The sequence below is a fragment of the Carassius carassius genome, chromosome 18, assembly GCF_963082965.1.
Source record: "Carassius carassius chromosome 18, fCarCar2.1, whole genome shotgun sequence".
In the NCBI taxonomy this organism is placed as follows: Eukaryota; Metazoa; Chordata; class Actinopteri; order Cypriniformes; family Cyprinidae; genus Carassius; species Carassius carassius.
Window position 1 is genome coordinate 24,421,635 of NC_081772.1, and position 22,480 is coordinate 24,444,114.

A 22,480-nucleotide genomic window follows, 5' to 3' on the forward strand; every position below is an offset into this window, starting at 1 on the left:
GTGGGCGATGTTCATTGTGTTGGTGGGCTTTGATAGCGCATTTCTTTGTCTCTTAGATTGAAGAGAGATGGGAGGGGGTGTTCTGTACTACAAAAAGGAACTTGATTTACATTACCAGAAGCTGTACCAGTGCTTGCCGGCAGCTGAGGAATTGTGGTAAAGTTTTAGGTGACCTTAGCTTTTAGTCTTTGGTTCTGTGTACATGAAATGCATTTGTCATGACACAAAACCTTTATTTATGTCGACTGTGTTTGAACGTCAAACAAGAAACACAACCGAAAAACAACAAAACTCTATTCAATTCAAGTTTATTTGTATAGCGCTTTTTACCCTTGACCTTAGGGAGTGTGATGGATTGTAACGTAGTAGAAGGCTAGGTACGCAGGAGCTAAACCATTAAGGGCCTTATAGGTAAGTAATAATAATTTGTAACTGATACGGAACTTAATAAGTAGCCAGTGCAGAGACAAAATGTCCCCACAAGGATAGTAATACCAGTAAATGTTGATTCCTCATTTGCAAAGCAAAATGAAAACAAATGTTGGGGAAATGGCAAAACATCCCAAGCACTTGTTGCCACAGTAACACCTGTGTGGAGGACCATAAAGACAGCCCACCTCTACAGCACATAAACTGTGAATGACACTCATCCTTATCAACAGAAGCAGCCAGAAGAACGGAGCAAACACTACTCTGGGGACGGATCTTTTTGAGTGCTGATGGAAGAGCGTGGGAAGTAAGAGAACTGTATCTCACAGTACTCGGATCCCAAGGCTGGGCTTTCCCTGCACTCTCTCTCCGCTCTGAAATCAACTGACAGAGTGTTGAAGTAATCAGAGCAGACCCGGCACTGCCTAGAGCCTCGTCTCTCAAAACCATTCTGAGAGCCTGCCGTTGGGTTTCCAGCCTCACTGTTCTCTGAATCAACTCATTCACAGTTCTTGGACATTCTGGACTCAAGGAGCAAAGACATGACACAGGCTGAATCCAGAACTGGAGACATCAGAGGAAAAGTTTTAGTCCAGAGTCTGGATCTGTCACATTTTTAACAGGGGCAGTTAAGGAGTGGGAAAATGCTGGGCTGGGCACTATGACCGTCTGCGTGGTGCCCGTGGAATGTGCTGTGCTCAGCCACACATCCACCGTGAGCCCCTCTCACCCACTACCTGGACGTCACACATTTTGTGAGTATTCTTGCTGACTACAAATGTGTTGGCATATTCTGGCTTTAGCTGTCAAGACACAGAGGTTAATGAGATACTGAATTTCTTTCTTTATTTCTTTCTAAAAAGAAATCACTGCTTACATATAAACATTTTTACAGTATATTAGTTTAAGTAATATTGAATAACTTTGTTTTTAAGGTATCAGTCTTACAGTTTTGACTGGTGGATGAAACATACCCCCCAAAATATGGAGGGTCCTGACTCGATTTAGGGACCAGTATATAAGAGATTTAAGGCTGAGTCACATTTACCTTTGTACGACAAAATGTAGTCATCTCAATAGGAATCAGAATTTCATATTGGATTCAAGTTTGTTAAAATACAAACATGGTAATTTGTCACGTTGACCACTACCTAAGAAAACACTCAAGTCTATTTGGCTCACCAAAGCTGCATTTGTTTGATCAGTAGTACAATAAAAAAGAGTAACACATTATTACAGAGAAATATTATTATAAATAATAAGCCAAACACCCTATCAACAGCACAGCCACATACAAAAAAAAAAACACTTAGTTGAACCGCTGAGTAATCACAGTACGACTTGTTAAAAACCACTTAAAACACATCACATTAGCAATCACACCACTGTGTGCTACAAACCATTTAGAGCACCTTTGCTACAACTCATCTGTTCACTAAACACCACTAAGACATTAGCAATATGGCCGTATCCAGAGCTTGAAAATTAGTAAGGTCTGGGGTGGGGTTAAGAATTGTTCTATAAAATAAAAAAAAAACTATAAATACAACTCATTATATACACCTAACACTTTAAAAGAAACATATATGTAGATGTTTGTAAAATATGTTTTCTCTGTTTTGGAGGGATGACCATTGTTAAATTATGCCAAATTTATTGCATCAAAATGTGTTAATGCTTTAGGTTAGGGGTGGATCATTTTATTAGTAGCTTATTCACGCAACAATACATATTACGATCACAGTTTTCATTAATAACCATATAGATTGTCTAGAGCTTTTATGAATGTTTTTAGCATGACTTTGTGAAAATGTAACTACTATAGGCTGAATTAAATAGAATAGACTTCTTCATGGCTAGTGTACTAGTGTTAAATGCTAATGTTTTTGATAGCATTGATAATGTTTCTGACAGATAATATCCTGTTTTTTGCACTTGCCTTGCCGAATGGCAGCAATAACCTATCAGTGTAAGTGGCGATGATGCAGTGTAAAAACTAATAAAACAAATAAACAACGGAAAATCATTTCAGAATGAATCAAAATTAGTTCAGATTTTTTACAAAAAACCATAAGATTAATATATCGCTAACACTAAAGTGTAACTTCCCACTTTATTAACTTTCTAAAGTGTGAAATTAAGTGGAAAAATCTAAAGATGTGTGTAACACGCCTGCGCCCTCACAACTCTCGCAGCGATGATTTTCATACAACTTAATTATACATGCTGACAACTCATTTGAGGAGTTTTAAACAGTAGATAGGTCATTCAGAAAACAAATTTTAGATCTTTAAACCATGTGATCTCAGAAGTAATCTGCTGCAACAAGTCTGCTGCCTAAGCTTTTGGACACAGCCATATTCTTAAAAGAATGTCTTTTTTTATCAGATTAGATCTGGTCAAACAGCATTATTGCAGGACTTTATGTTTGTGACAAAAACTAAAGTGCACAAACAAAAAAGTGACTGTGCACACACACAAAAAGCAAATGTTTCAGTTCTGGCTGGACTACCCTTACCAAAAAGTAGTATACTTCAAGTTTACTTTATTAAGTAAACGTAAGTAAAGTTCAAGTATATTTTAAGTATACGTTATGTAGCAAGTATACAAATATCAGTGTTGTAGCAGTATACTTGTAAATGTACTGTTTCAATACTCCTAGGGACTAAATCGGCCAACTTTCTAGTATATAAAAGTATACTTTTAAGTATACTTTAAGTATAGCAGTAGCAAACTTTGAGTACGCAACTAGTTTACCTCTGTGTTTGTAGTTTGTACTGCAATTATACTAAAAGTGAACTTGTATGTATACTGATAGTTTATGAATTAAATACTTTGTACACTTTGAATGTAACCATGGTTCCCTGAGTAGGGAACGAGACACTGCATCCTCTAAGGGTCACTATGGGGAACACCTCGTCATGACCCGTGTCTGAAGCATACATTGAAAAAACACCAACGAGTTGGCCAGCGACAGCTGGTGTGACTATAAATAGGCACTGGGAGAACTTGTCATTCACTTATTCGTCTGAAGCTTGCGTCCGAAGCATGGCAGGGAGCTAGAGGATGCAGTGTCTCATTCCCTACTCAGGGAACCATGGGTACATTCCTAACCTGAGATGTTCCCTTTCAAGGGAACTTCAAACTGCGTCCTCCAGGAGTCGCTATGGGGAACAGTATACCCATACGCCAATGCTGAGTTGAGTGCAGGCCAAAATTATAGCGAACACTAAGTACCAACTCTACCATTTCCATGGCAGTTGCATCTGAGATGTTTAGACGGCTGTCTGTGACAGTACCCCTTTACGGCCAAAGGCCTAAGCTACATACGCAACTTAATTGTTAGGGCCTCGGCCCAGGGTAGAGCTGAAGGCTTGGAATCAAGAAAGATTCCTTTAAAGGGATACAGCTAAAAACCTAGCATTTTATACTAAGTCTTGCCTGTCACACATGGGCTACCGCTTGCTTTTGCATAACCTTGCTGAAGGAGCTGTCTCAACAGATCTCTAGTAGCAACACCCTGTTTAGATAGGTATCTGAGGATACATAGGTGGAGTGGCGCCAAAGATAAACTGGGCTTTTACCAACTCAAGAAAGGGGACAAAGCAACCGCGTGAAGCCCTTACCATATAGGATATTAGAAAGAACAGAGAACACTAGCGTGCGAACTTACCACGGTGTGGATTTCAGAAAGTGTGCAAAGACTTCACGTGCACACTTACCATAGCATGGATTTTAAATACTGTTTTAAGGAGAAGGCTCTCGTGGTACTCTGTTAAAGCAGCTCATAGATGGAATGGTGCATCTAAAAAGAGTATGTTTGAGAGTAATCAACTCGATCTGTGGAAATAATGCTGGAGCACTCTGGGGTACGAACAGAGGAATCAATCTACATGAGAGGAGAACTCCTAATTCAGAAAGAGAGAAGCGCACTCATAAGCAACCCTTCTTAGTAAAGGGGAGCGCTGCTAAACTAGCTCTTCACCCAAACAAATGATGCAAAGATTGTGTGCGTCATCGGGTGTCAAATAACGCTGACACGGATGCACACATCGTCTAAACGCTTGCTAGTAGTCGCCATGATAGACATAAAACATTGCTCTTACCAGTTCTTTCAGATGCACGCTTCAAACAGAACACTCAGTGAAGACGAAGAAGAAAATGACATGTTCTCCCGGTGCCCATTTATAGTCGCGCCGGTAGTGACGTCAGAGGCTGTCGCCGGCCAACTCGTTGGTGTTTTTTCAATGTATACTTCAGACAAGGATTACGATGAGGTGTTCCCCATAGTGACCCCTAGAGGACGCAGTTCAAAGTTCCCTTGAAAGGGAACTACTAGTTTAATGGTTTTATACTGCAACTACACTCATAAGTTCTTTAAGTGAACTTTACACCATACTTTAAGTATACTACTGTGTCCCTGTTTAGGTTTGAATTTGTATATATTTTGTTGAATATCTGAACATACAAAATATCCAAATAAAGAACAGGATGTTTGTAAACAAAAAAAAAAAATTCATTCTAGCTTCATGCATTTAAACACTTTAATGTGGGTAAGTTTCATAAAAAAAATATTCTGAATAGGATTCAGAATGATAATCAAAATGTTGATGGAGTCGATCAACACCCCAAAGCTTGACTGTAATCAATCACCTTTTCATCGGTCACTATTTTATTGCACCATGTTACAGTTTTGATGCGGTTTCATGTCAGAGGATCGTGTTTGATTACATGTATTAGTATCAGTTTTCTCTTTTTCTTCTTCACTTGTGTTTTTTTTTTAATGATGTGGAGAAGGTGTGTACTAGCGCACTCTACCGTATAATGAAGAAAACACAGATTCTAGAAGTATAGCTCAAATATATTTAGACTTGTGACTTGCCCCCCACATTCACTTTTTTTTTTTTACACTTTAGAAGGTTTTATGAAGGATCAATTAGACAATGCGGATTGTCACAGATCACTTACCAAGGGTAGGAGTAATTTTGAGCACAACTGTAGCTTTGACTTGGTTTATAGTATGTACATGGAACACCATTTCCCTTCCAACCACATACTGATTTTACAGTTGATTGCATATTTAGTGCCAATCAAACTTATAGCTACCATAAAATTTAGGTACTGTTGGACCAAATTGCCAGAGATTTGGGAGAAAACAAAACTTGCGAATAGAAACTTTTATTGGCACTGCTCAAAATAAATCAGGGAGTAATCACAAGTGGGCCAATGGTTGCTTTCCCTTCTGATACCAGGCCTGAAAACAAAGTGACAAGGTGAGAAGTTGAAGTACATTTAAAAGAGATAAATATATTTTTTTCCTGTTACCCAAATCAGACAGTGCTTGTCCTTCTCCACGGAGACTACAAGTGGAGTCACAGCACATGCACACCTGGTCATTGTCATCTACAGAGGTCCATCTATAGAAGGCAAACAAAACTGTTACCCATTTTAAACACCGGAGAATACTAGACAAGCAAAAATGGGCAAAATAAAAATACCCATTTGTGAAGGAGCAAGCCTTGTTCTCTGGAGATGTGGGGGTTGATGCCATGACAGCCTTTAGGTCACAGGTGATATACATCTACACAACGACAATTGATCAGTAAAAACTATTCACAGAACTCACCCACAAAACTACAGCCCAAATTACAATACCAAGCCACTATCATCTTGCTGGAATCTGAAAGCCTCTAACTGAAAGTGCAGCTTGTCATTCTGAATACGATTCATGAAACTAGAATTGGAGCCTGTAAGCTTTCCATCTATCAGGCACCTGAAGAGAAAGCAGAGAGAAGGGAAAGTGTTTGTATACATATACAAAACACGCATACATACACGTGTTTGCAGCAGGGGGTTTGACGAGCAGTTCTTTACTAACCCGTGGTTCTCAATAAAGGAGTATCTTGGAGAGGTGGTGGTGGTGGCGTTCACATAAGGGGCCGCAGTAGCCACACAACGATCCACAAAGATGCGCAGCGGAACATGGCTGTACTGCTTCACAGAAGCTTCAAACTTCAGGAATTGCCCGAAGTAGTACTGATTGGACGGCCTCTCAAACATCCAGTCATCTGAAATGAAACTCACATTAGACAACACTAAGACCCTTAAAAAAAAAAAAAAAAAATTACTTAAATGCATATTACCAGTCATGAGCCTCAAGGAGAACACTAGAACATCCTCTGCAACTTTAGTTGCAGCAAAAGGAATCCATGCAGGCAACAAGATATTGCTGCTTACATTACCCAACCTATTGGGAGAAGTATAGTAAAGGATTAAGTGTCAGTTTTGGTCAAACTTCTCAGACAAAGTGGTTTACTACCTTGAATAGTGACACTCAATTCCAACAGCTGCTACATTAGCCCTTACAATGGGTGTTCCTACTAAAGTCGCAGGAGTATAGAGGAGGCTGAAGGTGTACACAAGCTCATTATCGGTCATCTGAAAGCAGTAGACGATGTGAATTATTGGACAGACCTAACTTTTACAGATTCTACAGCTGACCTATAGGCAGCCACTCACCAACTGAGAGCTGCCACATGTCTGTAGCTCATACTCGTATACAAGAACTTGAGCGTCAGAATCCTCTCCTACAGCTGCACAGCCTCCTAAAGTGAGAAATGAAGAGTTCACCAGCTGACCAGTACCAAACAAGTCCTTCTTAACCTCCACATGCACGGAGTTCTCCCCACATTCTGCTGCAACACTCTGGGAAGCAATAGGTACATATGGCTCAAAAGGCACATCTGGCTTTGGGGGTTCTTCTGGCAACACTGGAAAATGCCAGGTCAAAGGTGCAATAGGAGCCTGCATTATTTGTTTGGACTGACTACTTCCAGGTTCTTGTAGCTTCTGTACATTCACCCCAGCAGGACTCATTGCAGGTCTTGGAGGCTGAAAAGTTGTTGGTGCCTGTGGAACTTTAACAGATTGCGGAGGAGCTAAAACTAGCGACTGTTGCTTTTGGAATCTTAGTGGATCCCGGCCTTGCTGAAATCTTGACCATTGTGCCAAACTCAAGTCAACTGCAGTAAGCAACAACAATCCAACACAACTAAAAACCACCAGCCTCATTGTTAAAAAAAAACCCTGAAATCTTCTGAATAACTACTGGCCTTCTCCGATGCCTTTTTAAAGAGCAGAAAGTTAAAACAGCTCCACACCCTTTTGACAAGCTTAATGATTTTCCAGACCTGTTTCATTAAAGGGTTTGGACACCCCAAACGAGCCCAACTTAGAGGCAGGTGGCTCACTCGTTTAACTTGGATAAAGCTGTACAAGAAAGTACCTAAATAGTTTATTTTACAAAAGTAAACAAACATTTTCTTTAATTCAGACTTTAATAAATATAACCATAAAAACAGCAATATGTAAAGTATTTTTGGGTTTCTAAATGTTTTTTAACTAGATTTATGCTCTTGGCACCAATATAAATTGCAAAAAATGCCATGTGGTTGGTAACTAGCAGCACGGTGTCCCAGGCCTTGTAAGCTTCACTCTAAAAAGATTTGAAGTGCTGTATGTTCAAATGAGTATCCCATAGATACTAGGATGGCCTACTATTTCCAGGGGCTGTTCAAAGTGCTAATCCATGTACAATGTGTTTAAAATAAAATAAAATATGTTCAGACAAAAATATTAAAGTTGTGATGAAGTGGAAGTAGAGACAGGTCTTTTCTTCTGTATTGGGTATCTGAATTAAACTGATTATAATCAAATAAATTTAGAGTAGGATCATTAGTTGTAAGCTGGCAGAATCAAATGCGAGTTTGCAGGCAACTGTAGAACAGAATAAGCCTGGCGTGAGTCACCATAGAGAACTGTCATCTCACTGGATGATATATTTGCGTGGAGGTTATATTTGAATAAGTGCTGTTAAAATTATAGCTTTAATGTATACGATAATATATATTTTTTTATTTAACACGTTTTTAACACATATTAACATGGGGCAGAGCTAGGGTTGCCCCCCCCACTCACTGTAAATTTTCTCTCTTTTCTTCTTGACAAGAATATCTTTATGACTACAACAAATGGAAGATTCAGTAGAACGTAGCCATGTCAGTTAAAAACTATTTGTTTTCCTGTTCTGTTAGCTGTTATACTGTACTTAGCAATCATACCATTGTGTGCTACAAATTGCTCAGAGCTCCTTTTCTACAACACATCTGTGCACTAAAAACCACTGTGAATACAGTAACAACTGCATAGTGGCATGCTAACACCTTGTGCCTGCACAGTGTTGTGTTTAAAACCACTCAGACCACTTTAGAAACCACATGGCAACGTGTGAAGAAAAAAAAAATTCGAATACCTTTAGAAACTACAAACCAATGTGCTAAAACCCACTCAGATGAATATCTTGCATCAAGGTGCCAATTCACTTTTGCATGGACAAGCAGCAACTTTCTTCAGAAAGTGTGGAAATACAGTACAAATCTACAAATAGTTATTGGAGTAATTCTTTTAAATTCACTTAAATGATTTGAAGTTTGTCAGAAGCAGCTTTAGAGAAACTCATGATGTTATTGTTCATAAAAGTGCTGTATAGCACTGTTTACATTTTGTGATGATAGAAGCATTTAAGCAGTTGAGATTTTCTATATGTAATATATACAGCTTAATCGGAGAGCACAGCATGTATCTGGGTAGGATATGTAAGATGTCTTGATTGTAACCATCTCCAAGAAATTTAGTAGGTATACATCACAATTTAGACATTTAAAGATCAGTACAAACAATGCTGCTTCTCATCTGCCGGTAGGTGACAGTGACAGTGACAGCAGCATTGACAGTGGAAGTAAATGAGTCGTTTCTGCACAAATGAGTCTGTGACTGTGAAGAAGCAGTGATGGAGCAGGGTTTTGCAGATGTGCTTCCACCACCGGCTGGAACAAGCAGTTCTCTTTGTTTAATGACAGATATACAGCCTCTGCCCCTGTGCCATTGCTTTGTTGACTGCTATTGTGAGATGCTCTTTCATTGCTGAACCTGTTCACCTCAGATTGTAAGATGTTTAAAAAGCTCAAATAAATGAATTTATGTGTATTGGTTGTATAAAATGTGATCTATATTATGTAGACAAGGAAATTAAACAACTTTGTATTAGATGTAAAGATTAATATACAGTATATAGAGACTCTGAAAAAATGTAAGTTCCATTTGTGGCCCTGGAGCACAAAACCAGTCTTAAGTCTCTGGGGTATATTTGCAGCAATAGCTAAAAATACTGTATGCTGTATTGTATGGGTCAAATTATTGATTTTTATTTTATTACAAAAATCATTATGATCTTTATGATTTCATGAAAATATTTTGTAAATTTTTTTGGACAGCCTTAAATGGATTTCCTCAATATTTTGATTTGTTTTGCACCCTCATATTTCACATTTTAAATTGTTGTATCTCTGTCAAATATCGTCCTATACTAACAAACCATAAATCAATGGAAATCTTATTCAGCTTTGATATGGTGTATAAATCTCATATACTCTCTCATTGACTCTTATGACTGGTTTTGTGGTCGTGGGTCAAATTTTTATTTACTACATGCTTTTTACTTTTTATTTTTATTTTTATTTACTGCAATTTTATTAGGAAAACAAACAACACATGAATACAAATAAACACATCCTGGATAAAGCTCTCAATATCTAGTTTTGCTGATGTGAGTTTAAACTGAAATTAATAAGAACAATGAAAAAATCAATAGTTATGCATTATGCATGCTGGACAAATTTTAAATGGAAAATTTGTCACTGAGACCTTGAAAGTCGTGAAAGATATTTTTGTTCAAAACACTACAGATAAGAAATCGTATTATTATTCTTACAATTAAAATTAAAACTATCATCCGACTGGTGAGTATTTGTTCAGTTTACTCACTTAAGTTATTTTACTTTCAATTGGTGTTAACTGTTGAATAATGAAATGTTTTATAGTCAGTAATCAATTTTTTTTTCTACATTTTTCAACAGCTAGGCAAGGCAAGGCAAGTTTATTTATAGAGCACATTTCGTACACAACGGTAATTCAAACTGCTTTACATAAAAGAAAGTAAAATAATTTTAAAACTTTTAAAATTATAAAAAAGTTGACTTATTTATAATGAATTTAAAACAGTTAGAAAATGATTTTACATAAAATAAAATAAAAAAAAACAGTGAAAATATAGTGCAATCAGTTCAGACATTGCACAGTGCTCATTCAATAAATGCACAGCTAAACAGATGAGTTTTAAGTCTAGATTTAAATGTGACTAGTGTTTTAGCACATCTGATCTCTTCTGGAAGCTGATTCCAACTGCAGGCGGCATAGTAACTGAAGGAGGACTTCCCTTGTTTTGTGTGAACCCTTGGTATTTCTAACTGACTCGATCCTAGTGATCTGAGTGGTCTGTTAGGCTTATATTCAGTGAGCATATCTGAAATATATTTCGGTCCTAGGTCATTTAGTGACTTATAAACGAGTAAAAGTACTTTAAAATCAATCCTAAATGTAACTGGAAGCCAGTGTAAGGACTGGTGTGATATGCTCAGATTTTCTGGTTCTAGTCAGAATCCTGGCAGCAGCGTTCTGGATGAGCTGCAGCTGTCTAATGGTCTTTTTGGGAAGGCCGGTGAGGAGCCCATTACAATAGTCCACCCTGCTGGTGATGAAGGCATGAACAAGTTTCTCCAAGTCTTGGCTGGAAACAAAACATCTAATTCTTGCAATGTTTTTAAATGATAGTATGCTGATTTAGTTACTGCTTTGACATGACTACTGAAACTAAGGTCTGTCTCCAGAATCACACCAAGATTCCTGACTTTATTTTTAGTTGTTTGACCCCTAGAGTCAAGGTATGCATTTACCTTGAATACTTCATCTTCGTTTCCAAATGCAATGATTTCAGTTTTTTCCTTGTTTAACTGAAGAAAGTTCTGGCACATCCAACTATTCATTTCATCAATGCATTGGCAGAGGGAGTCAATGGGGCTGTAGTCATTTGGAGATAAGGCTAGGTAAATCTGGGTATCATCAGCATAGCTGTGGTAGGCAATTTGATTCTTTCTCATTATTTGACTTAGTGGAAGCATATACAGCCTAAACAAGAGCGGTGCAAGAATTGACCCTTGTGGGACTCCGCATGTCATGGACGTCCATTTAGACTTATGCTCTCCTAGACTCACATAATAGCCTTTCCCTTCTAAGTATGACCTGAACCATTTGAGTACCATCCCAGAAAGCCCGACCCAGTTTTCCAGTCTCTCTAATAGTATGTTATGATCAACAGTGTCAAACGCAGCACTGAGATCTAGCAATACCAGCACCGATATTTTACCAGAGTCAGAATTTAAGCGAATATAATTTAATCAATATCTTAAGTGCTGTCTCTGTGCTGTGATGCGGTCAAAAACCAGATTGAAAATTGTCCAGGTATCCATTTGAGTTTAAGTATTTGTTCAGCTGATTAAAAACTACCTTTTCTATAATTGTGCCTTGTAATAATAAAACTTCCTAATCATCGGGAAGTAGGAGGCGGGAACCAGCGGACAATCAAAACGAAAGCTTTAATAATCAAAATAAACACAAAACAGCGCGTCAGCCCCTCACAGATGACTGACGCGCACAAATAAAAAGCAAAACACAAACTAAAACCCAGGCCTGGTCCTCTCTCGTCCTTCACTGTTGTCGCTCCAGTTTTATATCCTTCCATCTCCTGCGTGGGACTCGAGACCGGTGGGTCGAACAGGTGTCGTTCATCTCCAATCACTCCTCGCTCCTGTTCCCATGTCTCTCGGCCCCGCCCCACTCATCACATACCCCCATCGCCCCTCGCAGGCCGGGGGTACCCACGAGACTGCGCTCTACCCCCCCCCCTCCCTCTGGTGGGGGACCGCTCACGGGGACCTGCGGGAACCTGGGGGTAGGACAGACGAGGCGAGAGAAAAGGAGATGGAAGAAGGAGAGACAGAGACGAGATAGGGGAGAGAGAAAAAAAAGTTCCGGTTCCCAGACGCACTGATGCTTGGCCCTCCACCAGCTGGGTAATCTCCTCCGCGTTGCCTGGCGGTGGCACTGGACGGCCCTCGGCGGACGGCACGACACTCCTCCGCCGCCTGGTGGACGGTGACGGCTCCTCCGGTTTTGGGCAGCTGGCAGGAGTCCCCCGTTCCCTGCTCCTCCCCATTCCGGCAGATGGCAGCAGGCTCCCTGGCGAACGGCGCCGACTCCTCCGCTCCCTCACGGATGGCAGCCGCCCCTCCACATCACAGGCGGCCGGGAGTCCCTCAGTGGCACGGGAGTCCCTCAACGCACCCTTCCTGGACCCATGAGGACACCAGTGTGCATGCACGGGGAAGAGACCGGTCTCCCGAGGAGAGGCGCGTTGGGCTTTTAAACAGCAGTGGTGATGAGGCTCCATTTCCTTCAGGTGTGCCCCATCACACACCGCCAGCCCTGACTCGTCCAGCGCCCCTCCTCTCACACACCCACTCCAGTCGGGAGCCTGGTGAAGGGCAGCGATTTAGGATGGGGTGCCGGTGACAATCAGGGAGGAGGCAGCTGAATCGTCACATTCCCCCTCCCAAGCGACATCCCCGTCATCAGGGCGCCGCCCACACGGGAGTGCTACCATCCTCAACCAGGCTCCAAACGGTCGGAGTGGGCGGGGATTCCTCTCCGGGCAGTCCTCCCTCTCGCAGCGCACCGGAACAGGGACAGAGAAACCGGGTTTTAGTGACAGCCTCAACCAACCACAGGGTAAAATGACAATAACAGAGAAGTTACTTACCCCTTTTGTGGCTGGGAGGCTGTCTCCGGTTTTCCTCCGTCCCAGTCCGGGTTCTCACGAACGTTTGGAGAGGGAGTGACGTCACCAGATGTTTCCCAACTGCGCTGTCTAGGCTCTGCCTTGCCCTCATTCTCCACCACTGTCGCGGGAGGAGCACAAGACAGACACAGTGGGCGTGGCGTCAGGCCTCGGAGAGGCTTTTATTAACAGAAAATCAAATAAAACAGGGGATAAAGGTGGCCAAAGGGGAAGAGTGTCCAAAATAAACAGGGAATCTGGTGTCCTCGTCGTGCTGCGGGATTCGTGGGGGTCGGGCAGTGTTCATGGAGGAAGGGTCCAGGTAAGGGGGAGAGTCCGGCGGACAATCAAAACGAAAGCTTTAATAATCAAAATAAACACAAAACAGCGCGTCAGCCCCTCACAGATGACTGACGCGCACAAATAAAAAGCATAACACAAACTAAAACCCAGGCCTGGTCCTCTCTCGTCCTTCACTGTCGTCGCTCCAGTTTTATATCCTACCATCTCCTGCGTGGGACTCGAGACCGGTGGGTCGAACAGGTGTCATTTCATCTCCAATCACTCCACAGGCCTCGCTCCTGTTCCCACGTCTCTCGGCCCCGCCCCACTCGTCACATGCCTATAAAAGGAAGATTAGATATTGGTCTAAAATTACTCAAAATGGTGTTACAACTGCACTTTCTAAGGAGTTTGGAAATGTCCTAGAAAGAAGTGAGGCATTCACCACTTCTAAAAGATCTGCTTCTAAGCAGTTAAGCACACTTTTGAAAAAAGATGTGGGAAGTGTGTAAAAATAGCAGGTTGACGATTTTAGGTGCTGCACTATGTCTTCCAGAATTTTGCTATCAATTGCTTCAAAAATAGACATAGTATCTTTTTGATATTGTGGCCTAATCCGTCTGACCTTTGTATTACTTGAGGATGTGCCAATCGCCTTCCTGATATTGATGATCTTCTCCAGAAAAGAAGGATGCAAACTCACTGGGAGCATTTCACTGGGAATCTGACTTGGGGGGTTTGTCAGTCTCTCAACAGTGGCAAAAAGAGTACGAGTGTTATTTAAGTTACTGTTTATAAGGTTTGAGAAGAAATTCTAGCTGTGGCTAGTTTCACAGTAAAAGCATGAAGGCTGTCTTTATAGATGCTATAGTGAATTTCAAGTTTCGTCTTCCACCACATCCGCTCGGCTTTTCTGCATTGTCTTTTCATATTCTGAACTACTGTTGATCTTCTCCAAACTGATTTCTGTCTGTTTGTTTTCTTACTGACTATTATTGGTGCAACATCATCAATAACATTCTTAACTTTTGAGTTAAAGGAATCAAGGAGAAGATCAACAGAGTCTGCAGAAATTCTTGGTGTTAAAGATATAGCCTCCATAAATAGTACACTTGTGTTGATTAAAGCTGATTCTTTAGCTTGAAAATGTAGATTAAATCTTAAATTTAAACTTTTATAAGTGCATCTAAATTACAGATTATAAAATGTCCATAAAAAGAAAGAAAGCATTTATGTGCAGCAACACGTGAGTTGTGGTGAGTGAAAAACATCCCCCTGAGAAAAGTACATTTCCATTTTCTCTTCCCACGCTCTGCAACCAGCTAGAGGCTAAACATGCTGCTAGTACACATGCTCAGTCCTGTGACTCAGTTTAGGAGACTCAGTCACTCTGCGCACATCACAGACTCTAAACATTTCTAAACTAAACATAAAAAAGTATGTATGGGAAAGAGCAGGAGAAATTTCAAGGATTTATTTCTGCAGTGTCACATTTACTATAAGACCGCTTATTGACTGACACAAATCTAAGTGACCCACTGTTTTTCTTTTTTAAACATTTGTTTTCCTGCAACACTGTATCAAATTCTAAAATTCAGTGTATAACATTATAAAACTCTGATGCCTGTGTCGGTATGCACTGTGCTCAGATGTGAGGAATGAGACGAATAAATAGTACACTGACACAGGTAGCATGAACACATTCATTGTATTATTTTGGAGGACACATACACACTCTCTCAAACACACACACACACACACACACACACACACACACACACACACACACACACACACACACACACACACACACACACACACAGTAGAAAGCATAATAGACTACTTCATGATTTATTTCCTATGAGATAATTTACTGAAGTATTGACAAGATTAATTTGCATGCTATGTCTCTGTCCACATACAATGACAACAAAACAAAACAAAATTATATTTAAAACAGGTGAAATTCATGGGCATTTTGAGTGCGTTTTATGCATTAATAATCATGCATCTTGTTCATGATATTAATTACTATGCACTGCTGCAATTTGCATACACTTTTCCCTGTATTATGTCATTATGATGTACTGTAGCTGTATTGATGCATTGTCAAAATAGAACATCTCCTTTCTTTTTTTTGTTATTTTTTTACACAGGCGATACATCCAATTTGTTATAATTTCTTCAAAAGAAAGCTGTGCAGCCCGCCAACAATGCTAGAGAATCCAGCGCTAAGAACCCCTACTAGTAAATAACGATGCGGTGACCTCCAGCGATAAAATTGCTGCCAGTGTGAACACAGCATTACACAAGATTTAAACATAAATGTTTATTGAAGGTTATACTTGAAGAACTGCCTTTGTCCATTTAGCAGCTTTCTCTTACAGCAGCAGAAAAAGTGACAGAGAACATTTCTTTGTAGCAGCCCTGAATGCAATTTCCTCCTTTGCTACTTATCAAAAATGAATCACACCAGTAGCCTTTTTTTCACTGGCTGTATGATAGATAATTGCCTGTCACATATAATAAGAATTGATTTCCAGTTGCACATTGTGTTTTTATGCTGCAAAAAATAAAGTATTATCTTCATCACCTCTCCTTGCATTTTACCTTGCATGACATTCCCTATACTCTGTGTTCTCAATGACCTTCAAGTGAGGAGTCCAGCGGTACAGTGATTACTGATCACATGGTGAAACATCCAGTCACTCACAATGGGAAGGTGTGGGGGTTCTTTTCTAGGACACTGAAAAGCTTTCAGACTTATGCTGGGTAGAAAGATAGAGGCAGTTTTACAGTAGTTTTTGCTTGTTTTTACAGCAATTCTGTTTTCTTTCTCTTTTCTTCAGCAGCTTGAGGAAATCGCTTCAGAACTGCATGACACACCATAGCACACCAGTGAAAGGGTGAGTAAAGGTTTTTGTTTGTTCTGAGATGAATGAAACAGAATGCACTCTCACAATGCACTTTTCTTGATCAATTCATGAGATTCATCACCCTTTAAAGGACAACAAAAGATAGGAGTAATGTTCATTCCCTTTCTAATTTCCAAGCTGTCAAATGGTTTGCATAGATAAGAAAAAAAATCAATGAATTCAGACAAAACAGTCCAGATAATTGGCTAAATTTCTACCTTACAGCGGTTATGTGCTGTTTTTATGCATTCTTGGAACAGCAACATCCATGCCAAAGGGTGTTTCTGCAGAGGTGAAGTCAAAAAACAATTAGCCTTTTAACATCGCTTCAAAGTCACTTCCCCCTCCAAAACACTTACTGGTTGAGGGTGCACTAAAACATAAACATCCCAAATGAGGATAGGGCAGGAAAAAATTGCAGTCACCAGACCCCGTGCCTCATCTGTCAGACCGTCACGCTCGTTCACTTCTCATTCTGTTTTTATCGCAGCCTTGCGGAGCCAGTGCGGAGGAATTATCTGCTGTCAGGTCCTGCGCCGGGCTGATAGGGAAACGCAAGGTGAGAGGGACGGCCGCAGGGGGAAGAGACCGATGATGCCGTCTTCCACCATGCAAATGTTTGCCTTCATTCTGGCGGTACTGGGAGTCGTGAGTGCCACAGTGGCCACACTGCTACCCAACTGGAAAGTGAGTGCAGATGTGGGCCACAACATCATGACTGCCATCTCGCAGATGCAGGGACTGTGGATGGACTGCACCTGGTACAGCACCGGAGTCTTCAGCTGCTCGCTTAAGTACTCTGTGCTGGCGTTGCCGGCTTATCTCCAGACTGCACGTACCACTATGGTGCTTTCCTGCATGGTGGCGACAATGGGACTCTGTCTGGCCGCCCTAGGGTTGAAATGTACTCGCTGGGGTGGCAGTTATCGCTCTAAGGGACATACAGCGATTTCTGCAGGGGCTTGCTTCGTCATAGCAGGGGTCCTGTGTCTGGTGCCTGCATCCTGGTTCACCAATGAGGTCATCACTACGTTTATGGACTCCAAAGTGCCCAAAAGCAGCAAGTATGAGCCAGGCGCAGCGGTGTATGTGGCATTTCTGTCGGCAGGATTCCTTTTAGCTGCAGGCGTAATCTTTTGCTTATCGTGTCCTGGTAGAAGAGGCGGTCCATTGGATTCAGGCTCGTCCCACCCCGACAAGCCAAAGCAGCAGAAGCTGCGCCAAGAGCAGCCGACCCACGACCAACAAAAACAGCAGCTCCGCGAACAGCAGAGTCAGACTGAACCGCCAGAACAAGAGCAGTCGCATCAAGAGAAACTACACCAGGAAAAGCTACAAGCAGACAATCGTCAGCAAGAGAAGTCGGTGCCGGACAGGTTGAACCTGGAGAATGACAAGCAGTACCAGTCTCCATCCCGAGCCCGAAATCAAGATGCCAAGGCCGTCTATAGTCTGCACGACTACGTGTAAACAACAGTCATCAACTCCAGGAGCATTCAGGATTTTCTTGCTTATAAGCCTTTCTTAGTGAGTGGCAAAAAGAGGAGGGAAAAGCAGTGGAGCAGCAGGAGGAATAATTACTTTTATGCCGTTATCAACCCTTCTGATCTGTGCGTTTGCTTACAGCAAGCGAGGCATTGGAGCTATTTCCCAAAGCCCCGGAACAAAGTAAGGATTGTGAATCCTCGGGGTTCATGGTTTTCATTGTGACTACAAGTACAGGGGGGGGGGGGGGGGTCAAATGTTGAAGCATCATAAAAATTCAACAAAAGCAAGGGGAATTTCTTAAGATATTAATGTTATGAAAGCTCTGATGGTGCACAGTTTTTTTTTTTTTTTATATGATAATTTTATTGTATTCCCATTATTTCATTAACTTGTCAAACTAAAATGCAAATTCTCGACGGTCTTATTACAAGCAATTTTTTAAGCCTTTTGGAAACTGGAATCATGTGGGATTAGCGAGTTTTAATTCAGAAGCTTGTAGATGATATATGAGGCAGTATGTGCATGCTGTTTGTAGATAATGCTGTTAATAATGCCGCAAAAATGCTTGCAGTTAAAAAGCAGAGAAGGGATAATCAAGCTTGCACCTGAGGATGCCTCACACCGTCAGCTGTCCATTAAATGGTGCGTGTCCTTTAGAAAAGGGATTTTGACATGACCTGTCCATATTTTTTAAAGAATGGTGATTGGGGGAGGCAGAGATTTTCAGAGGTAATGATGCTCTTTGCTTTTCCATTAGGTTCGCTACGGATGGGTGCACAGTGCTAATTTTTTTTGTGAGCAGGCACAGACACCAACACACACACATAAGCTTTCCTTCCCTCCCTCGTATTCCTGCTAGAAGGGTAATGGGGGCTTGCACCCAACCATCATGATGCTGTGCGTCAGTGTGTCGTGCCTGCAGGAAGTGCAGTTGGTCCTGTTCTAGGGCAAACAGGACACAGTAACACGCTGTTCGCACTTTTGTCGAAAAGTAGAAACAAGGTGACAGAAATCTCAGCGGTGGCTTCAGTCTCCCCCGCTGGGCAGCAATTACACCTTTGGTCTACATCTCAATTCTGTCAAACAGTCTGCAGTATTTTCTGATTGTTGTAATGTTTTCACTTACAGTAAAGCCATTGAATGTATTTTTTCAAATAGCGAGTCAGTGGAAGATAGCAATGTATGATATAATGTACCACTTTTGATTCAAACTTACACTAAATGTCATTGTCTGTGCTGTTTTCGTCATAATGATGGTCAAGGGCTCCTGTTGTCTCCAGAGAGACACCACAGCAAGACATTTTCTGCCTTTCATTTCTATCTCAATTATTAGCACACTTACCACTCTTTGTGTTTGATATGCATGTACAAAATGCCTTAGAAACTGACAAAATGGCTGAAAGTGACAATGAAAGAGAACGACAAAACCATTTTCTGAACAAAGTGCCATTGGACCATGTCTTACTTTATTGTGCATGTACAGTACTGTAAGCCTGATATATCACTTATCTAGAAATAGTGTTTTACTGTTTTTTTTTTTTTTTTGTTCTGATGTTTCTTCACAAATCTCAGATTTCCATTTTGATTTCAGACGTTTGGACTGCAATGTAAACGTTCACACTGACGTTGAATGTGGCCCAAATCTAATTGTCATCAAGTGAAATACATGGCTTTATATATATATATAACTGTTGTATAATTATCACATTGATTCAGACATTTTCAGCACCTCTTTTGCCTATTTTTTTGTACGTGAACATTTTTTTTCAAATGGATTCTGTTGTGAACAGATTGAAATTGTGATTCTTGTGATTTTTAATATTGTGATTTTTTTTTTATCTCATAAGTTATTTTATCAACCTTTGCCATGATAAATTAAATAATAGATTTCATTATATAAAGTAATATACAGAAGAGTGCAAATTAAAATATATATATATATATATATGTGTTGATGTTGTGATGAAATCACAACTCTTTTAATGTCCTATTAAAGCTAAATATGATATATTAATTTTTATTTTGAAATGTGTTGACGCTTTGATAAACATGCCAGTGAAAGGTGTTTTCTGCATGTGGATCAGTTTAGGAGTTACTTGTAAAAAGGACCCAATCGAGATCACATGTAAAAAGTAATGTGAACAAAAGCAGAGCAGTTCAGAATTGGGTTTGGTTTGTTGTGAAGCTGTTTATATGAGCACATGTATATTAACTCCAAGAGACAATGATGGAGAAACACTTGCTATCTATTGCTAAAAACTCATCTTCTATCATGACACAGTGAATGTTTACTGTGTCAAATGTTACTTTGTGTTAAATTTGTCATTTTGAATTCTCTATTTGGCTTGACAAAATAAGGGCTTATTTAAATGAATTTAGAAACTGATATGTGGCCAGTTATGATATGAAACTATAAAATTCAATTAAAGCACACGCCTGTACAATACAGCAGAACATGTACATTTGTTTTGATCATGTACTGATTGTTGAAAACAAGTGTAACACCACCTTCTGCCCAGTTTGAACTAATGCTCACATCAATTAATTTTTTTGTACAACTGGCTCTTCTGTTTCACATCATTCCCTCTTTTTTGTGAGTTCGTGATCTGACTGCAAACGCCTCTTAATAATGGGGGTGTGTGGTACGAGGTGTCTATCAGGCCTGTCCAACTGGGAATCTGCATACTCCTCCGTGAGTGAAGCCAAGCATCAAATAAGCTCCATTTACACAGCTGACTGCCCATCACACAGAAGCCACTTTTTATCACTAAGCATTCATGCTTAAGCCAGGGCTACTTCACATACCCCATCAGACTAAGGTTAAATCAGCTGTCATATTCATCTGCTACTTTACATGTGCTTTGTTTACACAGATGGAGACATTGTTTATTCTCGATCACGACACTGAAAATGATTCTACAATTCAAATGCTTAGAGTAAGAGACTCATCAAAAGAACAGAAGCTGTGCCGCAATGTGTTCATGAGCTCTTGGGATCAGCAATCGTGACATATTCATCTTTCTCATATATGTCTTTATTCTTCTTACATGGCACTTCCCTTTCCATGAATGCAATTGAGTTTGTGTTTTCATATATTAAAGAAAGAGAGAAAGAGAGAGAGAGAGAAACTGATCACAAATCAAAATGTAACCTTAAAGCCACATATCTCATATTTGATATGCATTTTTCTATGACCATAATTATAAACATGATTTAATCTTTCTCAAAAAGCCTACTACCGTATCTATACATGTATACAACCTAAAATGTTACTACTTATATAGAAAAAGGACTTTTAATATGATTAAAAAAATGTCTGTTCCATGACATAACGCAAAGGTTTTTAAGCTTAGATAATTTCAAAACAAATATTTATTTTATTTCATACGTTATTTATAAAAAATGTGTTCTTAACATGTGTGCATTAAATATGATTTAAATATGATTTTTTATTATTTAAATCATCCTTTTACTGCATTGTATCATGATGTATTATGCTGACCACAATAAAGGTGTTCATCAAATCGTTTACTAATTTAATAATTAAATTAATTCAAATGTAAATATTTTACTAAGATAATTTGTCCTGCTCTGTTATTATTAAAATCTTGTTGTTTTTACTGTCTGTTTTACAAACACACACACACACACACACACACACACACACACACACACACACACACACACCTGTTTTGACTACTACCAAAGTAAAAGGTTTCATTTGTATATACATATATACGTATATATATATGTATGTATGTATATACAGTATGTGTGTGTGTGTGTGTGTGTGTGTGTGTGTGTGTGTGTGTGTGTGTGTGTGTGCGTATATATATATATATATATATATATATATATATATATATATATATATATATATATATATATATATATATATATAAAGATTTTTTTTTTATATTTCAAAGGATATAAATGCAAAAGACAAATTGTTGAGATCAGTTTTTTTTTCTAAATGCTTGACTGATCAGTCAATAGTTAAATCAGTATTTTAATTACTGAATTGAATAGTCTATATAATTATCTACTTATTTGTTGACAATTTTATTTATATTTATTGCACAAAAAAAAAATTATTAGCATTTATATTAGCATTTATTAAAAACTTACTTTAGTACAATACTTTAGTACAACCAGTACAAACCATCATAAAAAATGCAAACACAAGCTATTTGTAAGATATGAAAATCATTTAATTAGTGACCTCCGCTGTGAACAATTGAGTTCACCCGCTGCCAAACCTCCTAAAGCGCAGTTATTTCAGACGGGCTGCATATGAGAACTGCTCCTGCGAGGCTGAACACAAAGCCTTCTCCATCTGTCTCCCATAATGAGCTAAACGATCTAACATATTTTAAAGGGGTCAATGTGCCGGTGTGCCATGTTGAAGTGGTGTATTTTTAGTGCTCAACTTGACATTATGACAAATGGAGTTTGACTTCCCTGCAGGCAATAACAGAATCAATTCCTGCGTGTATTCTGCCACCATGTTAGAGTTTCCCCATATTATTTCATCTATTGCTTTATTGCTATGGGCAGCAACTAACACCAAAAACTA

At 39.7% G+C, this 22,480-nt stretch overlaps 2 protein-coding genes across 3 annotated transcripts; one reads left to right on the top strand and one right to left on the bottom strand.

Moving 5' to 3' along the window:
* Positions 1-687: 687 nt before the first annotated feature.
* LOC132092726 (claudin-20) lies at positions 688-18,191 on the top strand. Of its 2 annotated transcripts, XM_059499083.1 has the most exons (3): positions 688-1,184; positions 16,351-16,407; positions 16,907-18,191. In XM_059499083.1, the coding sequence occupies exon 3, from the start codon at positions 17,008-17,010 to the stop codon at positions 17,884-17,886; it is 879 nt and encodes a 292-aa protein (XP_059355066.1). In that variant the 5' UTR covers positions 688-1,184; positions 16,351-16,407; positions 16,907-17,007; the 3' UTR covers positions 17,887-18,191. The 2 variants fall into 2 exon arrangements, with proteins under 2 accessions (XP_059355066.1, XP_059355065.1); XM_059499082.1 differs by having other exon boundaries at positions 16,351-18,191.
* Positions 5,592-7,527, bottom strand: LOC132092725 (zona pellucida sperm-binding protein 3-like). Its single transcript, XM_059499081.1, has 8 exons — positions 6,949-7,527; positions 6,749-6,867; positions 6,573-6,676; positions 6,308-6,497; positions 6,085-6,202; positions 5,928-6,010; positions 5,755-5,846; positions 5,592-5,683 (listed from the first exon to the last, which is right to left on the bottom strand). The coding sequence occupies exons 1-8, from the start codon at positions 7,498-7,500 to the stop codon at positions 5,631-5,633; spliced, it is 1,311 nt and encodes a 436-aa protein (XP_059355064.1). The 5' UTR covers positions 7,501-7,527; the 3' UTR covers positions 5,592-5,630.
* Positions 18,192-22,480: the final 4,289 nt, after the last annotated feature.